Consider the following 18,756-nt stretch of genomic DNA (forward strand, 5'->3'; position numbering starts at 1 on the left):
CCTTTCTTCTGATTTACGTAGTTATAGAAACATTAACAACAAATGATGTATACCCACATCCAGTGCTTTTTTTCTAAAAAAAAAGGTGCTGGAACTCTCATCTTGTTAATCTTTTATTTATATAATTTTATTTATATAATTGAAAATTATATATTCAATTCTTAACATAAATTTAATTTATTATATTGTCCAAATCATTAATGTACTTTCAAACATTTAAAATTGGTTTGTTTGGGGAATACCTATTACTATGGATCCAAAGTTGAGCCAGGTGACTGATGAGAACAAAACCGGATTTATTGTATAGGCCAGTAGTGACCTTTCAGGAGACAGCTGAAGGACAACTTTGCTACACAACTTTTAACTGTATCTTCTATGAGACACTCGTCTGGGAATGGAATTTTCTTCCCCATCTCCTTGACATATGCTTTCACTTTAGAGAGATTTTCTTTTAAGTGAAAGAAAAGCTTATCTTGATACTCCATGGGATTCTTTATGGTCTTTGGGTTCTCTTCATGGCAGTTTTCTTTAACAGGTTCTGGCAGTTTCTCTGCTTCTGAACATTTGATACTTGGGCATGAAAATAAGGATTGTTCCAGCTGGGACTCTTCAGAGCCTGCACTGGAAGGCAATTGGTCAGTTTCTTGGCTCAAATACAGATCAGTGAAAGAGATGCTGGCTGTAACATCTCCATTCTCTCCTTCTCCCTTGCTGTCTGCATGGATATCCTTCATATGACCAGCATGCACTATTAAACTTTGGGACCTGCATTCTGACCTTGTGTTGTTTATCAGCTGTTGGATGAGATGTTTATATGATAAATATCTCTGCTTTGGATACCCAATATGTTGGAGAAGATGTCAGTGATGTATTTGACCTCCAACAAAATGATATGATGGAAAGAATGTTCCATGTTGGCCAGCTGATTAAGCAAATAGATCAGGCAGGTCCGAGCTCATTCCTTAGGCTGTTTTTTCTTTGTAACAGTTAGCAAAAGCTGTAGAAGATGTTGCTGTCCAGATGGTTCCAGATGAGGCATCAGTCCTACCAATTCTCTCAGGTGGCTGCTTAAAGGTTCTTGTTGCTTTTTATACAAAGAAGGCAATGCATGGAGTAATGTGGAATTCCCTTGCAGGATGCTTTTTACAATACTTTCTGTATGTTCAGCAAGCAACTCTGCTTTGCTAATTGCAGCAGGGGAGAGATAACTGGAAAAATTTCTGCAAAATTCTTTGTTACCTCTCTGGAGAAACTTCACTGCAACTGGGACAGCCAAAGCTATGATCAGAGGGTGATTATAATTCTGCAAAATGCAGCTCATAATATCAATCTTTGCATGTGGTATGTCTTCATCTTTACAAAAAGGTTTCAGATTGTGCTCTAAACATGACTCCCAGAGATAAATAAGAGCTTTTCCATGCTTCTCGATGGATTCAGTCTCCCTGATGGCTGAAGTAATTTGAGTGATACAAATCTCCACAACTGCTTGGTCGTTGTCATTCATCTGGTAGTCAGGAGATGAACTAATTAGTTTGATTTGCTCAAAAGCTTCGGATAGGCATCCTTCAATTTCACAATCGTCCAGAGAAAAGAGTTCCCCAAAATGTGAAAGGTCTTTCTGTTCCAAAACAATTCTTAGAAGATGATGCATAGTTGATGCTGCCAATGAGATTAAATCAGGTAGGTGGCACTTATTTTATTTATTTTTTTTTTTAATTTTAATTCCATTTATATCCCGCCCTTCTCCAAAGACTCAGGGCGGCTTACAAGCTTAGCAGTAGCCTTCATTCTATGTATATGCCTGCTTATTAGGGCTTTCACACACACCTCCAAGCGGCATTATTACAAAGTCAGCTTAATTGCCCCCAACAATCTGGGTCCTCATTTTACCTACCTCGGAAGGAACCTTGAGCCTGGTGTATGTATTTTACTATAAGAACATGAAAGATCAAAAACTGATACAGGTAGTTCTCATTCAGCGACTGTTTCATTTAATGACCATTCAGTTAAAACAATGATGAAAAAATAATTTTGTGGCAAATTGTCCCATTTACAACCTTTGCAGGTCTGTAAAGCTAAGGAAAGCAAAATCATAAGCACAATTGCAGTTTCACTTAGCAAGTGCTTTGCTAACACCCAAGTTGCCAGTCATAATTGTGGTTGTTAAGCAAGGACTACTTGTATAGCTAATCCTAACTCTTGTTTCTAAGTCATTTGATGCTGAAGTTTTCTTAAAGTTCTACACAGTTCTAACCAGCAAGACAAAAGCAAAGAAGTATTCCCCTCCTCACATTTTTTATCTTCCCACCCATCCCACCCTCCCCATTTTTTCTATATAACAATGAGTGCAATTAATTGAGCCTAGCTCTTAATCTGACAGTTTAGTAAGTGGTTTGCAGGAGTGCTAGGAGGCTGTCTTGCAGTTCATTTTTGTTGTTGTTGTTAGGAGCACAAAAGCAACTATTATCAGTTTTCCACAGGAGCCAAAACAAGGTTTGTGAGATCAAAATGTTCCCACCATCTGGAAAACCACAAATCTCTATTGCCCATGGACTATAGGATTGAAGATTAAATCAGTCAAAGAAAAAAAGATTTCAAAATCTATACACTAATATAAAAAGATTTTAGAAAGACAGGAAACACTGAACACTAGCAAATTATTTTAACATTCTGGATTTTCATTGTTATAATTATCATAACTAAATAGAAGTAGTGCATAATAAATTACTGTTTACTAAAATCTTGAATATTAAGACTATAGTTGAATATTAATGAAATATTTCTGGACCCTACCTTAAAAACCATATGTAGCATCAATTGAAGACCAGCCTTGCCAGGATATTTACCAGCAATATTTGCTGCAGATAAATTGAACAGATTGGCTCCTGTTTCAGTGCACAGAGCATGAATAAGCATTTTTTTCCTACTCCTTCAGGGCCAACCAAGAGCAGGTTTTCACTAGAGGAGCTTTTTCATGGACAGATTGAGAACCTATAGAATAAAATTAATACTTAACTTCTTTCAGTCAGTTAAGGCTAGTTGATATATAAATCCATAACACGCCAGGTATTCCTTTTCTAAATGCTTCTTCAAATCTCGAGACCTTTTGGGCCATGAGAGACACAGACACACGAGAAACTATTCTCCCTCCTGGAGGATCGCTTGCAAAAAGGCGGCTGGCGGGCAGCAGAGGGAGCTGCCAATCATCAGCCTCCTTTCTCTCTTCCTCCTCTGCGGCCGAAAGAAGGAAACGGCTGCTCAGCACTTGCTGCCGCGGGGATGTGCTTTGCTGTTTCCGCTGCGCCGCCCCTTTCCGGCTGGTTCCCTGGGCGGTGGGAGAGCGAGCCACTTCCCAACCTGGCACCCTCCAGACAACTTGCCTGTGCAACACCGGGTCTTTTGGCGCGCTGAGCAGCAATTCCTAATAGAGGGAGTAGCACAGCTTGTGCAAAAGCTTTTGTGTGTGTGTGTGTGCAAAAAAAGGTGCCGGAACGCCATTCTGAGCATTCTATGAGAAAAAAAGCCCTGCCCACATCCAAAGCATGTATATCAGGTGTGAGCAAAATTAATTTTCCCAAGGGCCCACGTGAGAAATTGGTGCTGATGTGGAGGATCGAACTAATATGCTGAACTTAATTCTGCTTAATATTAATTTTATCACTTTATAAAAAGCAGTAAATTATAGTTTTGATTAGCTATTATTAATAAAAATATATGTTAGGATAAGGCTATGAAAATGTGAAGTAGGTCAAATATAGCAGTAAAAATAGTAAAAACATTAATCGTTATATTACTCTTTCATTTTATTTTAAACATACTTTAAATACTTAAGCATATGTTTAACCTTCACAAAAACAATGAAAATGTGTATGTTTTGCAGTGTGTTAAACACAGCAATTAATTAACTTTATAAAAAAGCAATAAGTGATTTTGACAATTTTCAATTCAGTGAGAAACATCCAGTCTGTCTTGGCTTGAACAAGGACATGGAAGTCTGGTTGAATGATGTCTGAGGTGGATATGTGAAGGACAGCTGACAGGTGATCATCAGTATATGGATTTGTTGTACTTCATCACTGAGAATATTTATTCACATGTATGTAGGTAGATCCAAACAGAACTAATATTCTCTGACCATGCCTCCTTGTGTGTGGAAAGTTCGCTTCCTTGAGAGAAAAGTAAAAATCCAGCAGTGATGCTGATTTAATGTGCTTTGTCAGGGATGCATCAGACTGCAGGTCAATGAGTTTGAGCTGAACATTGTTGGGTGTCTTATCCACACTGCAGGTAAAGGAAGTAAAAATCTTGTGCATTTCCCTCTCAACTGTTTTGAAGTCTTGAAATAGCCTTGAAAACTCCCCATGCTGTGCACCTAACGTGGAAGCGTACTTAGGGAGGTGATCAGCTGATGGTGTGTCTTCATTTAGTGTTGGCAAGTTGAAAAGAGTGTTGTCCTCTATTTCATTTTAAAGAAACTGCACCTTTTTCATGAAAGCCTTCACAAAGCTGTACATTTCATGTACAAAAAGACATTGCATTTTATTTAATTCATTCATTAGTGCAGTCACATCAAAGCAAATCCAAAATCTGCCATGCAGTCTCTACACTGACTTTCTCTACATTGAATTTCAATTTGTTGGAATCCTTCCCAAGTCCCAAACCTTCCCAAATCTCAAAAGTAGCTACATATTACTTTTATAACTATTTTATAAAAGAAATGATAGAGAAAAGAAAATGAATGATAGAGGGGATTGAAGTTGCAGGAACTTTTGGGGAGAGAGATCATGTCATATTAGAATTCAACATAATGCAGACACAAGCAACAGAACATAATCAAATCAGTGTCTTAGACTTTAAAAGAGCTGATTTCAACAAACTCAGAGAGAGCTTGGGAAGGATTCCATTGATGAATATCTTAAAAGGGAAAACAATTCTAGAAACTTGGGAAACTCTGAAAATTATGATTAAGCCCAGTCCAACACAATACCACTGAAAAAGAAAAGTAAGACATCAAAGAAGAAACAAGCATGGTTGCACAAAGAACTCTGTGAAAAACTGAAAGACAAAAATGATAAGTATAAAAAAATGGAAAGAGGGACACATAACTAAGGTAGAACACCAGCATATAGCCAGAATCTGCAAAGATCAAGTCAAGGAAGTTAAGGCTCACAATGAACTAAAACTTGCAACCAATGTCAAAACAATAAAAAAAATTCTTTCAACATATAAAGTATAAGAAAAAAACCAAAGAAACAACCGGTCCATTAATGGGAGAAGATGGCAAGGAATTGACAGGAAGCAGGGAGAAAGCAGAGCTGCTTAGTTCTTTCTTTGCATTTGTCTTCACACAAAAGGAAAAAATAGCCCAATCTACCAAAAACAAAGAAGAGGGTGTCAACCTATTTTCCAAAGCACCGGAAGGCAAGACAAGAAACAACAGATGGAAACTAAACAAGGAGTGAAGCAACCTAGAAATAAGGAGAAATTTTCTAACAGTGGGAAAACAACCAATAACCAATAACAATGATTTGCCTTCAGAAGTTGTGAATGCTCCATCACTGGAGGCTTTTAAGAAGAGACTGAACAGCCATATGTCAGAAATTGCCTTATTGTGCACTGTTACTGTTTTGCCTGGTTAAAAGTTACAGACACGAGAGTTTTAATAGTTCATATATGTGCTGTGTGTATGTGTACGTTTGAAGCTCATGTATGTTTGGAACTCAGATGTCTGGAAAAGTAAATTATGAGATTATATAGTTGACTAGAAGGGACGTGGTGGCTCAGTGGGTTAGGACGCTGAGCTTGTTGATCAGAAGGTCGGCAGTTTGGCAGGTCGAATCCCGAGTGCCGCATAACAGAGTGAGCGCCTGTTACTCATCCCAGGTTCTGCCAACCTAGCAGTTCGAAAGCACATACAAATGCAAGTAGAAAAATAGGGACCACTACGGTGGGAAGGTAACAGCGTTCTGTGCGCCTTTGGCATCTAGTCATGCCGGTCACATGACAATGGAGATGTCCTCGGACAAGCGCTGGCTCTTCGGCTTTGAAACGGAGATGAGCACTGAACCCTAGAGTCAGAAACAACTAGCATGCATGTGTGGGGGAACCTTTACCTTTATCTTTATAGTTGACTAGAGTGCAAAATTCTGAAATGTACATTCATTCAAATATACACGTGTTATGTTTATGCATACAAAAAAGAATGGAGCCATGCAGGGAGCCCTCAATGTATGACCATAACTGAGCCCAGAATTACAGTCATAAGTTATGATGGTCATTAAGCAGGTCACTGTGACCACACCCAATTTTACAAGCTTTTTTGCAGCAATTGTTAAACAAATGTCACAGTCATTCAACAAGTTTATTTTACCTAACAGATGTTGTTTATCAGAAACCAGAAGTAAATACCAGTTTCCAGCAAGAAATGCTGAAAATCCAGTCATGTGAACACAGGATACTGTGAACAGCCATAAAACAGGCTAGTTGCCAAAGGTCAAAGTGTGATTAAATGACTGGTGGGAGGGAGAAAACAGCCATTGGAACTTCAAAACTGTGTCATAAGTAGCTCTGGGAAGGTCTATTGTAATTTCAAATGGTTGCTAAGCCACCAGTTGTAAGCCGAGGACTACCCGTACATCCTTGACAGAGAGAACGAGAGTCCTACTGAATATTAATGGAGTATCTTTGTTTAGTTTGCTGCTAACTAACTGGCTTTTTGTCAAGCCGTTGCAACCAAACAAGATGTTTATTTATTCATAATATATATCTGACTTCTTCTTTACTTCCTCTTTTTCCCTCTCTGTTGAGACAGATACAAAGTTCAGGTTCTTGCTTTTCTGATGGCCTCAAACATTGTTAATTTATGTTGTTGTACTTTGATGTTATCTCCTTTGACCTTCTCCTCTTTTTATATATGCCTTGTACAGTATGTAATCTCAAGACATCCTCTCCAGGTGAGCAAACCACTTAATTTGCTGTTTTTGTATGTAGTTTAGAATTGATTCTATGCCATTTCTGATTTTATCTCTTCTGGTTACTCCAGTGGCTTTATATAGTTGATTACCCAACTTAAATAGTGTGGGTGGTATACAAAGGAAAGAACAATGAATGTAAAGCAAAGGAAAACAACACTTTCAGACAAATGGCTGACCAATCTCTTCTTAGCCATTCCATTAATTAATTGTTCTCACTGTTAGGAAATTTCTCCTTAGTTCTAGGTTGCACCTCTCCTTGATTAATTTCCATACATTGCTTTTTGTCTTGCCTTCTAGTGCTTTGGAAAATACGTTGACCCCCCCTCTTCTTTGTGGCAGCCCGTCAAATATTGGAACACTGCTATCATGTCACCCCAATCCTTCTTTTCACTAGACTAGACATACTCAATTCCTGCAACCATTCTTCATATATTTTAGCTTCCAGCCCCCTAATTATCTTTGTTGCTCTTCTCTGCACTGTTTCTAGAATCTCAACATCTTTTTTATATTGTGGTGACTTAATCACCACCTAGACTAAAATTGCAACCAGACTAACATATACTATAATTATTCCACTCATCCTGACTCAAAGCCCTGGGGAAAGAGGCAATCTTGACTGCCTTTCTAAAGGCCTGCAGGGTTGGAGCCAATTGGATACTGAGAGGCAGATAATTCCCAAAACACCAAGAAGGTACACTTCCAAAGAGTTGTCAGATGACATTGTTTCAGTAACAGGACCATGTTGGAGCATTGAGGAGAGAAAAATATATTTGGTAGCAGATGGTCCTGCAAATAATCTGTTTGTATGCTGTATAGGATGTATTAGTGATATATACATTCTCTTTGCAAAGAAGATTAAGCCTGCCCAAACTAATATTTATTTATTATTTATTTTATTTGTATCCTGTTATTTTTAGAAATAACTCAATGCAGTGAATATATCCAACACACCTTTCTCTTCCTATTTTCCCCACAACCACCACCCTGCATGTGTGTGTATGGGGGGTGGGGGTGGGCTGAGACAGAGTGACTGGCCCAAGGTCAGTCAGCTGGGTCTCATGTCTAAGGTGGGATTTGAACTCACAGTGTACCACTTTCTAGCACTAGACCAAACTGGCTATCATATCAGAGCCAACTAGTTCAATAAAATAGTTGTTTACAAGATGGGCACCTACACAAATGTTTTGAATAAAACAAATTTTCTGTTTGTATTTTGCAGTCTTCATTGAATAACTGCAATACCAATTCTGTTTTCTACTTTTATTTACCTTTTATGATCAGTATAGCCAAATTAGCTCTTTGCCAACTTCAATTCATTCTGATTCCAGTTCTACAGTTCCAGGCTGATTACCTATATTCTTACTTTATGAACTGGTCCTATTACCATTTTCTGTTTTTGTGTCCTTTTTGTTTGTTTTCACATCTTCATGGAGCTTTTTTAAGCAGGCAATTTGGCTTTTTCTTCCCGGAAACTATTTGCAACTGTACTTTTAACATCTTCTTCAGGAACTCCCAATCATCTTAAACAACTTTGCTCATTAGATTCTTCTGTCAAGTGATGCTACTTATTATTGCTCTGGCTTTATTAAAATCTACTCTTTTGAAATTCAAGTCATATGTTGCTTATAGTTGTGTCTTACAGTATTGTTTGTTCGGTTTTGGCAGTATATTTTATTTCCTGCCCGTTTTCTGTGGCTATGGGGAATGGTTCTTTACCTTCTTTGCTGTAGCTTTTCTTTATATTCCTAAATCCAAGCCATAACTTGAGAATGAAATAGCTTGCTCAACTCTGGAAGTGAGGATGGGTTCAACAAGTGGGCTAAACCTCCCACTGACTTTAGTAAGTAAATCTACTCTCTAAAAATACAATAATTACAAGTACTGAAAAACTCCAAGGCTAAATTTCAAATTTGTAAGAAAGAAAACACATGGAAAACAGAGGTGCTCCAAGCCTTTCAGCTCACTGTAAGATTGAAACAACCATGGAAATTAGATTTTGTGGGCTTGTTAATGTGTCATCTCTGCCTCAGGAGAAAGTAAGCTAGATTCCAGGTCCCTTATTTATATGACTCAGCTGACCAATTTTCTGCCTATGTGGCATGTTAAGCTCTTGCTACATAACTATTAAACAACCTCCAAGTTTTTGCTCAATCACTGTACTTATCTGGAATGATTCTTTTCTAGAATGTTCTTAGAAATCTGCTTGTTTTGGCAGCAGATTTTTTTAAAATAATATGTTGCAATCAAGGCTGCTTTGCATAAGCAAGTGCAAGCAATTAGAACATCTTTGCGGTTTCTCTGTTTATATTTGGGGTGTTGATACAAGCCAGAAAATATTACTAATCCTTCACCAGAAACTGGCAGGCTTCTACTTCCTGTTCCCATTCATGCCATGAGAATCTGTAGGCCTATTCCCACCACATAGGTGACCCAAATGCTATTTTGGTTAAAGCTCACAATTTTAGGAATATTGACTAGAAGGGGTAAATGCATTACCCCTCTCTGGAGGGGTAAATGCCTTGGATCTAAATACTTTAGTCCTTTATTGGCAAGTCATTAGACAGGCAGACTACAGGAAAGGGAGACTGCCCCTGACCTACACTCATTCCTCCAGGACCTGAAGACTTGGCTCTTTGAGCTTTCTGACCCAGGCTGAGAATTTTAACTGGGGTTTTATTTTCAGGGATAATTTAATCTTTTAATTCTCTTTTAACTTTGTATTTTATATTGATGTGATTTTAAAATGCCCTGTAAACTGCCCTGAGTCCTTCGGGAAAGGGCAGTATATAAATCTAAATCTAATAAATTTACACAAAAATGTGTAATTCTCATACATTCTGAATTCCATCCCACCCACTCTATGAACCTTTCTCTCCACCAGTTCCTGCCTAACATCTCCAAACCAAGAGCAGACAGCTGAAGTAAAGCTATCAGAAGGAGCCGTAAGAGCTTCCCAACTCACTTTTCTGCTGAGCAGTGAAGGTAGCAGCCATGGGGGTGGGGGAGAAGAGCTCCTTTGCTATATATGCTAATAGTGATCATATACCAAATGCACCCTATCCTCAAATGGATCTCTGAAAATAGCTTATATTTGTCACTGTTGGCCATGAACAGAACTCTGCTATAGTAAAGCCATGGCAGTGGTTTCATACCAAGCATCTTCTGGTCATATGGACTTATGAAACCCTTCAGCTACAAAATCCTCTCTGTCTAGGTATCAAACAAAAGTATCACCACCTCATAAACCAACTAAAACTCTACAAAACTTATGTCAACCATCCTGTTGGCATATACAACAAAAGAAACTCCTGGGACATTTTTTATTTTACCAAGAGCAATAACTTTACTGACAGATACATATGGTATAGAAGAAGCAAAGCTAGTTCTAAGATTTTGGTGCAAAGCGTAGCATAATATAACCCCTTTTTTCCTTCCCCGGGCCACCCAGTGTCCACTGTTCACCAATCCCGGTTAAGCACTTTATTTTGGGAAAACAGTCTGCACATTTCAAAAGTCTTCAGCATCTGACCTTGGGTTGCAAGATAGTCTCGGACTGCAAACGGCTCATGTAAATTTCCTTTCTCCCTCCCAGCTCCCCACACATTCCAATCATACCCATCCCCCCTCCCTTAGCTTCTTTGCCAAGTTGAGAGCAGAAAGAAGCATCTTGAGAGTCAACCTTCATGCCGACCTTCCAGAAGAAAGATAGGCTTAGGAAAGAAAACATACACAAATTTACATAACATATAAGCCCCTAACTCACACTTTATCTGGGTCAGTTCGAGTATTTAGCATGGAACCTGCCTTAACATATTTTGCCATACCCATTGTGCCCCTGCTAGGGAATATCCCATCCATACAACTAGATATTGTAAATTCCCCTTGTGCTTCCTTGAGTCCATAATTTCCTGAATTTAAAAATGATCCTCTCTGCTCACTAGAATGGGAAGAGGAGGGGGCTCAGTAGCCGGCCTTAATGCTGAGCTGCTGAAAGGCTGCATTGAAACATGGGATGGATGCGTCTGAGGCTTTTTGGCAATTCTGGCTGCACTATCATCAGATGTATAATCTGGGTAATTGGGAAAGATTCTATATATCTGAGGACCAGTTTTTAACATAGCTGAGGTTCAAGAACTTGGTAGATAAGTATGCCATGTCCCCTACCCTGTACGCTCTCTGGAGTGCCCTTTTCTTGTCAGCCTGCCTCTTCTGGGTCTCCCCAGAAGAGGCAGGCTGATGCACTGTCACCCATGTGGCCTTTAGTGTGTCCATCCACTCAATTAGCAAGGCTGATGATGGCTTCTCTTGAGGAAGATCTGGCATTGGCAAGAATTCCACCCCAGTGGCCACTTTGAATGGGGTAAACCTGGTGCTTCTATCAACAAAATTATTATATGCCACTTCTGCAAAGGGCAGAAGCTCAGCCCAATTGGTCTGCTGGTAGTTTACATAACATCTCAGGTTTTGCTCTAGAATTGAGTTCATATATTCACAGGATCCATTCATTTGAGGATGATGGGTGGAACTAAGCCCCTGGGAGGAGCCTATTAGCCATAAAACTCCCACCAGAACTGGATTTCCCCAGTCTGAGAGAATGCACTTCGGGACCCCATGCAGCTGGTAGATGTGCTGCATGAATAACTTAGACAAAGTCCAGGCTGAAGGAATCTTGGAACACGCCACAAAGTGGATTTGCTTGGAGAACAAATTATGGTATTCCCTGTGCTTTCTGGCAATTCTACTATAAAGTCCATAGAGATTTCCTCCCATGGGCTTGTGGGATTGGCTAATGGCTGTAGCAATTCCAGGGGCTTCCCAAGCAATCGTTTCATCAAAGCACACACAGGGCAGCTGGCCACATGCCTCTAAGTCCTTCTTCACTTTTGGCCACCAAAATTGCCTTTTCACCAGATGGAGTCTTTACAAACCCAAAATGCCCGCTGCTCTTGCATCATGGCTCCACTATAAAATTAGAGTCCTTTGGCTAGCTGAGATGTAGATTTTGCCCCCTTTCTATGCCAGACTCTCTACTGATGCCAGCTCGTCTCTGTGATGTTGGAACCAGTCAGCAACCTCCAGGGCCTCCCTCAGGGGTTGTACCAGGTTGCTCTCTGCTGTCTTGTAACCATGGGTGCCACAAACTGACTGAATGGGATAATGGTATTTACTACTTCCTCTTGGGCACTGTTGTATTGTGGCATGTGGGAGAGAGTGTCTACCAAAAAAATCTTTCCCCCCCCCACAGTAGGTATTGGAGGGTGAAGTTGAAACAGTTGAAATATTGAGCCCACTGGACATGCTTAGGAGATAGCTTCTATGGGATCTTTAATGCTTCTAGGTTCTTGTGGTCTGTCCACACTTTGAAGGGGATTTTGCTGCTCTCCAAGAACTGCCTCCAGGTTAGGAGAACCCATGAGACCATGTAAGCTTCTTTCTCCCAGATGGCCCAGTGCTTCTCAGTCTTTGAAAGTTTACAGGATGTGTAGGCATTCTCCCTTGGCATTTTTCTGGAGTAGGACCACTCTCAAAGCTACATCACTGGTATCTGCCTATATCATAAATGGTTCGTCTGAAGAGGCACTTTAACTTCTTGAATGCGGGCTTCCAGTTTGCTGTGTGGCTGCCATGGACAGTTGGGAGACTTGCTGTCTCTCCCCCATTCAGTTTTGGATCACTGGGAGGCTCTGAAAAGGGCCAAAAGTCACCCTGAAGAGGCAACCAGCAAGGAGGGGCTTTTGCTGGATCGCGGGAGAGCAGCAACTATCCCATTAGAGCCGGTGATTCCCTCCAAACCAGAGGATGAAAGGACCAGCCATAGAAATATGGCTCATCCCTAGGCTGCTAACAACCGAAGTCACATCTACCATCTGGCAAGTTTAAAGCAACACAGAAGAGACTGGGTAAGATCTACCTCCCTTACACCCTAATTACTTAATTACTTGCATAAGCTGCTAAAGTACTTTCCCCGCCTGTGCTGAGGGAAGGGGGATTTTAACCCTCACTCCAGAAACAGCAGCAATTAATTACCCAGGGGAGTTTAAAATGTTGGAAAATTACTGGAATCCTAATTGGAACTTTACTTCTTAAAATTAGTGGATTATAAGATTTGGAACTCTCTACTTTTTATTTTTCTCTGATTTTTACTCACTATTTTTGATGAAGATCTGGGTTTGTTTTTTCTTTTAAAATAGAAGAAAAAAACTGAAAAGATCCAAATAACTCTGGGGTTACATCTGGTGGCTACAATTGAGATTGTAACCTGCTACTCTTTAAGAGAGACTTGTTGACAGCTTTGAAAACAGATAAGATAATAAATAACCTTGAGACACCAGCTGCAAGAAACTCAGCTCAGCTCCTTACTTAGTGGACTCTCTGACTGTAAGCTTTCATTTTAATATACTATAATGGAAGAAGGACAGGAATGGATTTCTCCCACAGAGGAAGAACAGGAACAAACTCTTCGCATGTTAAAAGAGATTATCCATACTCTCCTTATAATTGGTGATGAATTAAGAAGCGAAGGGGGGAAAAACAAGAAACCAGCCTGGATATGCAAACTCAAATCATGACTTTAACTAATGAATCATCTATACAGGATTCTACAGAGAAAATAGAACAATCAAATATTATGACAGAAGACTTAGATATTCAGCAAATACAGATAATGGAAAACACAGAAAATCTATAACCGATTGTATCGGTTGAGATAATGTCACAACCAAGTCATCAGCAAAAGCTCTCAATCTGTAATCATTCTGTTTTATTTTAATTCCCTTTATCATAGAAGACTCTCGAATTTTAATTAATAAAATCTCTAACGTTAATACAAACAACAATGGTGATAGGGGGCATCCCTGTCTTGTACCTTTTTCAATTTTAAACATCTCTGTTAACCCCCCATTAATTATAATTTGTGCAGTTTGTTGTTGATATATAGCTTTAATAGAATGTAAAAATCCTTCTCCAAAATTCATTTCCTCAACAACTCTAAATAAAAATTGCCAATTCAATTGATCAAAAGCTTTTTCTGCATCCAAAAATATCAATGCTGCAGGGACTTGGTTGTTCTTATCCAAATATTCAAGCAAATTTACAATTTGTCTTACATTATATTTCATATACCTTCCAGATATAAATCCCGATTGATCACTATGAATCATTTGCTTTAAAACTTGCATTAATCTATTAGCCAATACTTTAGCAAAGATCTTATAATCTATATTCAAAAGCGATATAGGTCTATAATTTTTAGGTTGAGTAAGGTCTTGATCCTCCTTTGGAATCAATGATACAAAGGCTGTCCTCCAAGATGGAGGAAATGCTCCTCCAGTCTGAATTTCATTAAACAACATCTTTAAAGGTTCAATCATTTCAACCAACAACGTTTTATAATAAATTGCTGTTAATCCATCTGTTCCCAGGGCGTTGCCCACTTTCAACTGTTTAATAGCTAAAGAGATTTCCTCTGATGTTATTAAGCGGTTCATCTCAAGTTGTTGTTCTTTTGAAAGCCTAGGAAAATGTGCTTCCTGTAAATATTTATCTATATCTAAAGCTTGTATGTTTTCTCTAGAATATAGTTTCGAGTAAAAATCTAAGAAACTCCTCTTAATCAATTTTTGTTGATAGACTTCTTTTCCTTTATATTCTATTTTATCTATAGTACGTAATTTCTGTTTCTTCCTTAATTGATAAGCCAACCACCTACCAGGCTTATTAGCGTTACAAAAGGCATTATGCTTAGCATAACGCAAATTAGTTGCTACTTGGTCAGCCATTAACATACTAAATTGTTCTTTCAATAAATGTATCGAGGTCCTTAAATTATTATCCAATGGATTCAAAATAAAATCTTTCTCCTTAGATTTAATCTCTTCCTCAAGATCTTTACGTTTTTGCATTTGCTTATGCCTATAAGCATTATTCATATAAATCAAGACCCCTCTCATGTACGCTTTACTAGCATCCCAAACCATTCCCATCGATGTACCTTTATGCATATTTATAACAAAAAATTCTTTCAGATGTTCTCTACCTTTCTGCAAAAACACCTCATTTGTGAATAGGTTTTCATTCAATCTCCAGGATCTTCTATTATCATCTTCAGCAAAGAACTCCAACCAAACAGGGCTATTATCCGACAATGTCCTAGGAAAAATCTTAACATTCTTAACCCTAGAGAGAAGATCAGTAGTAATTAAAATAAAATCAATCCTAGAGAAAGATTTATGTCTATCCAAAAAAAAGTAAAATCTCTGTCCTTCATATTCCTTTCCCGCCATACATCTCTTAGCTCCAAATCCTCCTTCAAATCAAAAAAGGCTTTGGGCAATTTTGAATAATTAGAAGGGTTTTTAGAAGATCCCTTCCTACCTTCAAATGAGTCCAAAACTCCATTCCAGTCCCCCATCATAATAACAGATTTATAATCCAATTCGATTAGTCTTTGATGTAAAAATTTAAAAAACTTTTACTGTTGTTGATTTGGAGCATATAATCCAATAAGAAGAACTTTCTTTCCTTGTAACATCAGTTCAATACTAACATATCTCCCTTGTTTATCCGATTCAATTAATCTAGCCGAAAAATCTTTTCTTAGATAAATGACCACTCCAGCCTTCTTGTCCGGAGCACAGGCTGCAAAATGTGTTCCCAGCCCGGAATTAACCAAAAACCTTTGGTCCTTTAATGCAATATGAGTCTCTTGTAAGCAGACAATATCATTTTTATGTTGTTTCAAATAGTAAAATACTTTCTTTCTTTTCTGTGGTGAGTTTAAACCATTAAAATTCCATGTCAGGAACTTCACCATCTCTGGTGACCAGGAGCCTTTGGAACATGACCTGAAGATCACCTGTTGCTCTCTTCGGGCGTGCTCCTCCCACAGGCTCTGAAACAGCCGCATCTTGCGTAGTTAAACCAGATACAAGCTTCTGTTTTTGCTCTTTTTCCTTACGCTTGTATGCAGCCCTAGTCATCCTCTGTTCTCTCAGGTCCTCCTTTAACACCAAACTCTGCTCCATAGTCTCAGCCTGTTGCATCTCCTTAAGAGGCAGTGACATTGCCCCTTCACTCAACTGTTCTTCTGTTCTTTTAACTCGAGGAGTCGGTGGTGAACCTGCTTTAAGGACCTTAGTATAAAAATCTTTTGCTTTTGAAATTGTGTTCAACCTATACCTCGTACCTGCATAATTTACCACAATTCCAATGGGTATTTCCCATCTAAACTGAATTTGTCGCTTCTTAAGCTCATCAGACAAAAAGGTGAAGTCTTTCCTTTTTCTAAGAATTTTTGGAGGTATCTCCTTTAAAATTATAATATCTTGGCCTGCAATTTGGAATCTTTCCCGGTAAAAAGCTTGGATGATTGCATTTCTAGTTGATCTCCTGGAGAAGTAAATCACTACATCTCTAGGTAAATTTTTCTGTTTAGCAATCCAGGAATTAACCCTAAATGTTTTATCCATCTCTTTAACTAATTCTTCAGGTTCACATTTCAAGACAGGAGCCACTGCCTGTGCCACTTCCCATTCCAAATCTTCTTTAGGGTTCTCTCTCAAACCCCTTATACGCAATGCAAACTCCATGTCTCTATATTGGGGAAAAATAATTTCATCTTCTGTTCTGTCAATTTTAATCTCTGCCTTGTCCAATTTCTGTTCAGCACTGATAATTTTATTTTCCAAATTCTCAACATATTCCATAACTGAATCCACACGAACATCCAGACGTTCAATGTGTGCAGCCAAACCCTGAAGTGCTAGCACTATATCCTCCCTCATCTGTTTGTTTTGATTAACAAATTCTTCCTTTGTTTCCTTTATTTCTTGCTGTAATACTTGTGTCAATACTTGTGTTGACTGCATCACAACTTGCTGTATGTCTGCCAATGTAAATCCAGGTGGTGGTGGGGATGGTGGTTGTACTGTAGGTTTCATTGTAGCTTGCCCTGCAGCTTGTGATAAAGGTGAAGAAATGGCACTTTTAGAGATTGGAGGACCTCCCCCACGCCTTGCAGCCATCTCTTAAGTTTCGATTTCCTCTTTCTTCTAGCAGAATCAAAGTTCAGAAAGAAAAAAAAAGGAAGAGAGAGAAAGAATAAAAATTTTTCTCCCAAATTCCTTATCCTTCAATAATTAAAAAAAAAGGGGCAAAGTCTCAAATACACAAAATCCAGTACTGGTTAAAATCAGTTGCAAATTGTATCTCAAGCTATATTACAAAATGTAGCAACTTTCCAAAACTGTCAGTTCATGCAAGAAAGCAACATTCCAGCGCCATTTTTGCTCCGTTTCAATCAGCTTAAAACTTGAAGAAGATAATAAATCTGAGTTAAAGTTAAAATCCAACTTGAAAATTCAAATCCTCCTGTTTCGCTCTGCCTGCTTCTCAGAGAAAAAATATTCACAGTCCCATCTAAGCAGCAGATGTAGTTGTCGCATCTGGTTCCACTCCCTTATGGAAGTGAAAGCGTCCTGGGAGCGGAGAGAGCCTGGGCTCCGAGGGAACTCACCCTATCAACCCACAAACTAAGTGAGGAATTGACAGGGGAGCTCTACCTCTACCCAGACAGGCTCGTCTCTCCCTCTTCTCCTGAGGGAGAGACTTTGGCGCCACGGAACAGCTGATTTTCGCTGTCTCCTAGCGCTTAACGCTTCCCAAGGCCAGGCGGCTTCTGAAACGCTGCCATTCGGCGCAGCAGCGCTACCGGAAGTCAGAAATTATAACTCAGTATGGCAAGGTTTCAGGGTTTAAGGTAAATAGTAATAAGACTAAGATATTGTCTAAGAATATGTCTATGAGTGAAAAGGAAATGTTAATTAAATTAACAGGTTTTGAAATAGTAAAAAAGGTTAAGTATTTAGGAGTGTATATTGCAGCTTCAAATGCAAAATTATATAAGAATAACTATGAAACACTATGGTTGAAGATACAAAAGGATTTAAATAATTGGGGAAAAATTACAATTATCTCTATCGGGAAGAATCGCAGCTGTTAAAATGAATGTTCTGCCGAAGTTTCTTTTTTTGTTTCAAATGATACCTACATTGAAAAAGGATGCCAACCTTGATGAATGGCAGAAGGGAATTAATAAATTTATCTGGGTGGGGAAGAAACCAAGAGTTAAATTTAAGATTCTGCAAGATGCTAGGGAAAGAGGGGGACTCAAGGTGCCTAACTTGAAATTGTATTATGATGCGGTGGTCATGACATGGGTTAGCGATTGGCTTAATTTAACTAATAAAAGAATACTCTACCTTGAGGGTTGGGATTTGGTATATGGATGGCATGCATATTTGCTTTATGATAAAAAGGTAGACAGGGCTTTTAAATATCATATTCTTAGAAGTGCTTTGCTGCGTGTCTGGAAAAAGTATTATTATAAGTTAAATTATAAAATACCGATTTTGGGAATTCCCGGACACGCGATAGAAGGTGTATCTATGGGAGTGAGTTTGGATATGTTTTCCTATAAGGAATTACTTAGATTGGAAGGGAATAATTGGCAACTTAAATCATTAGATGAGTTAAAACAAGAAAACATAAGTTACTCTTGGTTCCAATACACCCAACTGAAAGCTAGGTGGAAGCTGGATCAGAAGGTTGGCATTACAATTATAGATGAAAACTTAGTAAAACAAATTAGAGATTTAAATCGTGCACATATAAAGAGGATATATAATTTTTTAATTGAATTGGACTCGGAAACGGAATTAGTTAAAGATTGTATGATAAAGTGGGCACAAAACATACAGGAACCAATTCCGTTGGATACTTGGGA

The 18,756-nt window shown here is 38.7% G+C and overlaps 1 protein-coding gene across 1 annotated transcript in view; it reads right to left on the bottom strand.

Moving 5' to 3' along the window:
* Positions 1-955: 955 nt before the first annotated feature.
* The window catches only part of LOC308676107 (ventricular zone-expressed PH domain-containing protein homolog 1-like), a gene marked incomplete at its 3' end in the record, with an annotated part of 221,469 nt that continues 203,668 nt past the window's right edge, over positions 956-18,756 (bottom strand). Inside the window, exon 2 of the mRNA XM_081341835.1 lies at positions 956-1,873. Coding sequence (XP_081197961.1) covers positions 956-1,651 — 696 coding nt within the window. The 5' untranslated portion in view covers positions 1,652-1,873. The remainder of the gene's footprint in view (positions 1,874-18,756) is intronic.

The sequence above is a fragment of the Vipera berus genome (genome assembly GCF_964194415.1).
Source record: "Vipera berus genome assembly, chromosome: 1".
NCBI lineage: Eukaryota > Metazoa > Chordata > Lepidosauria > Squamata > Viperidae > Vipera > Vipera berus.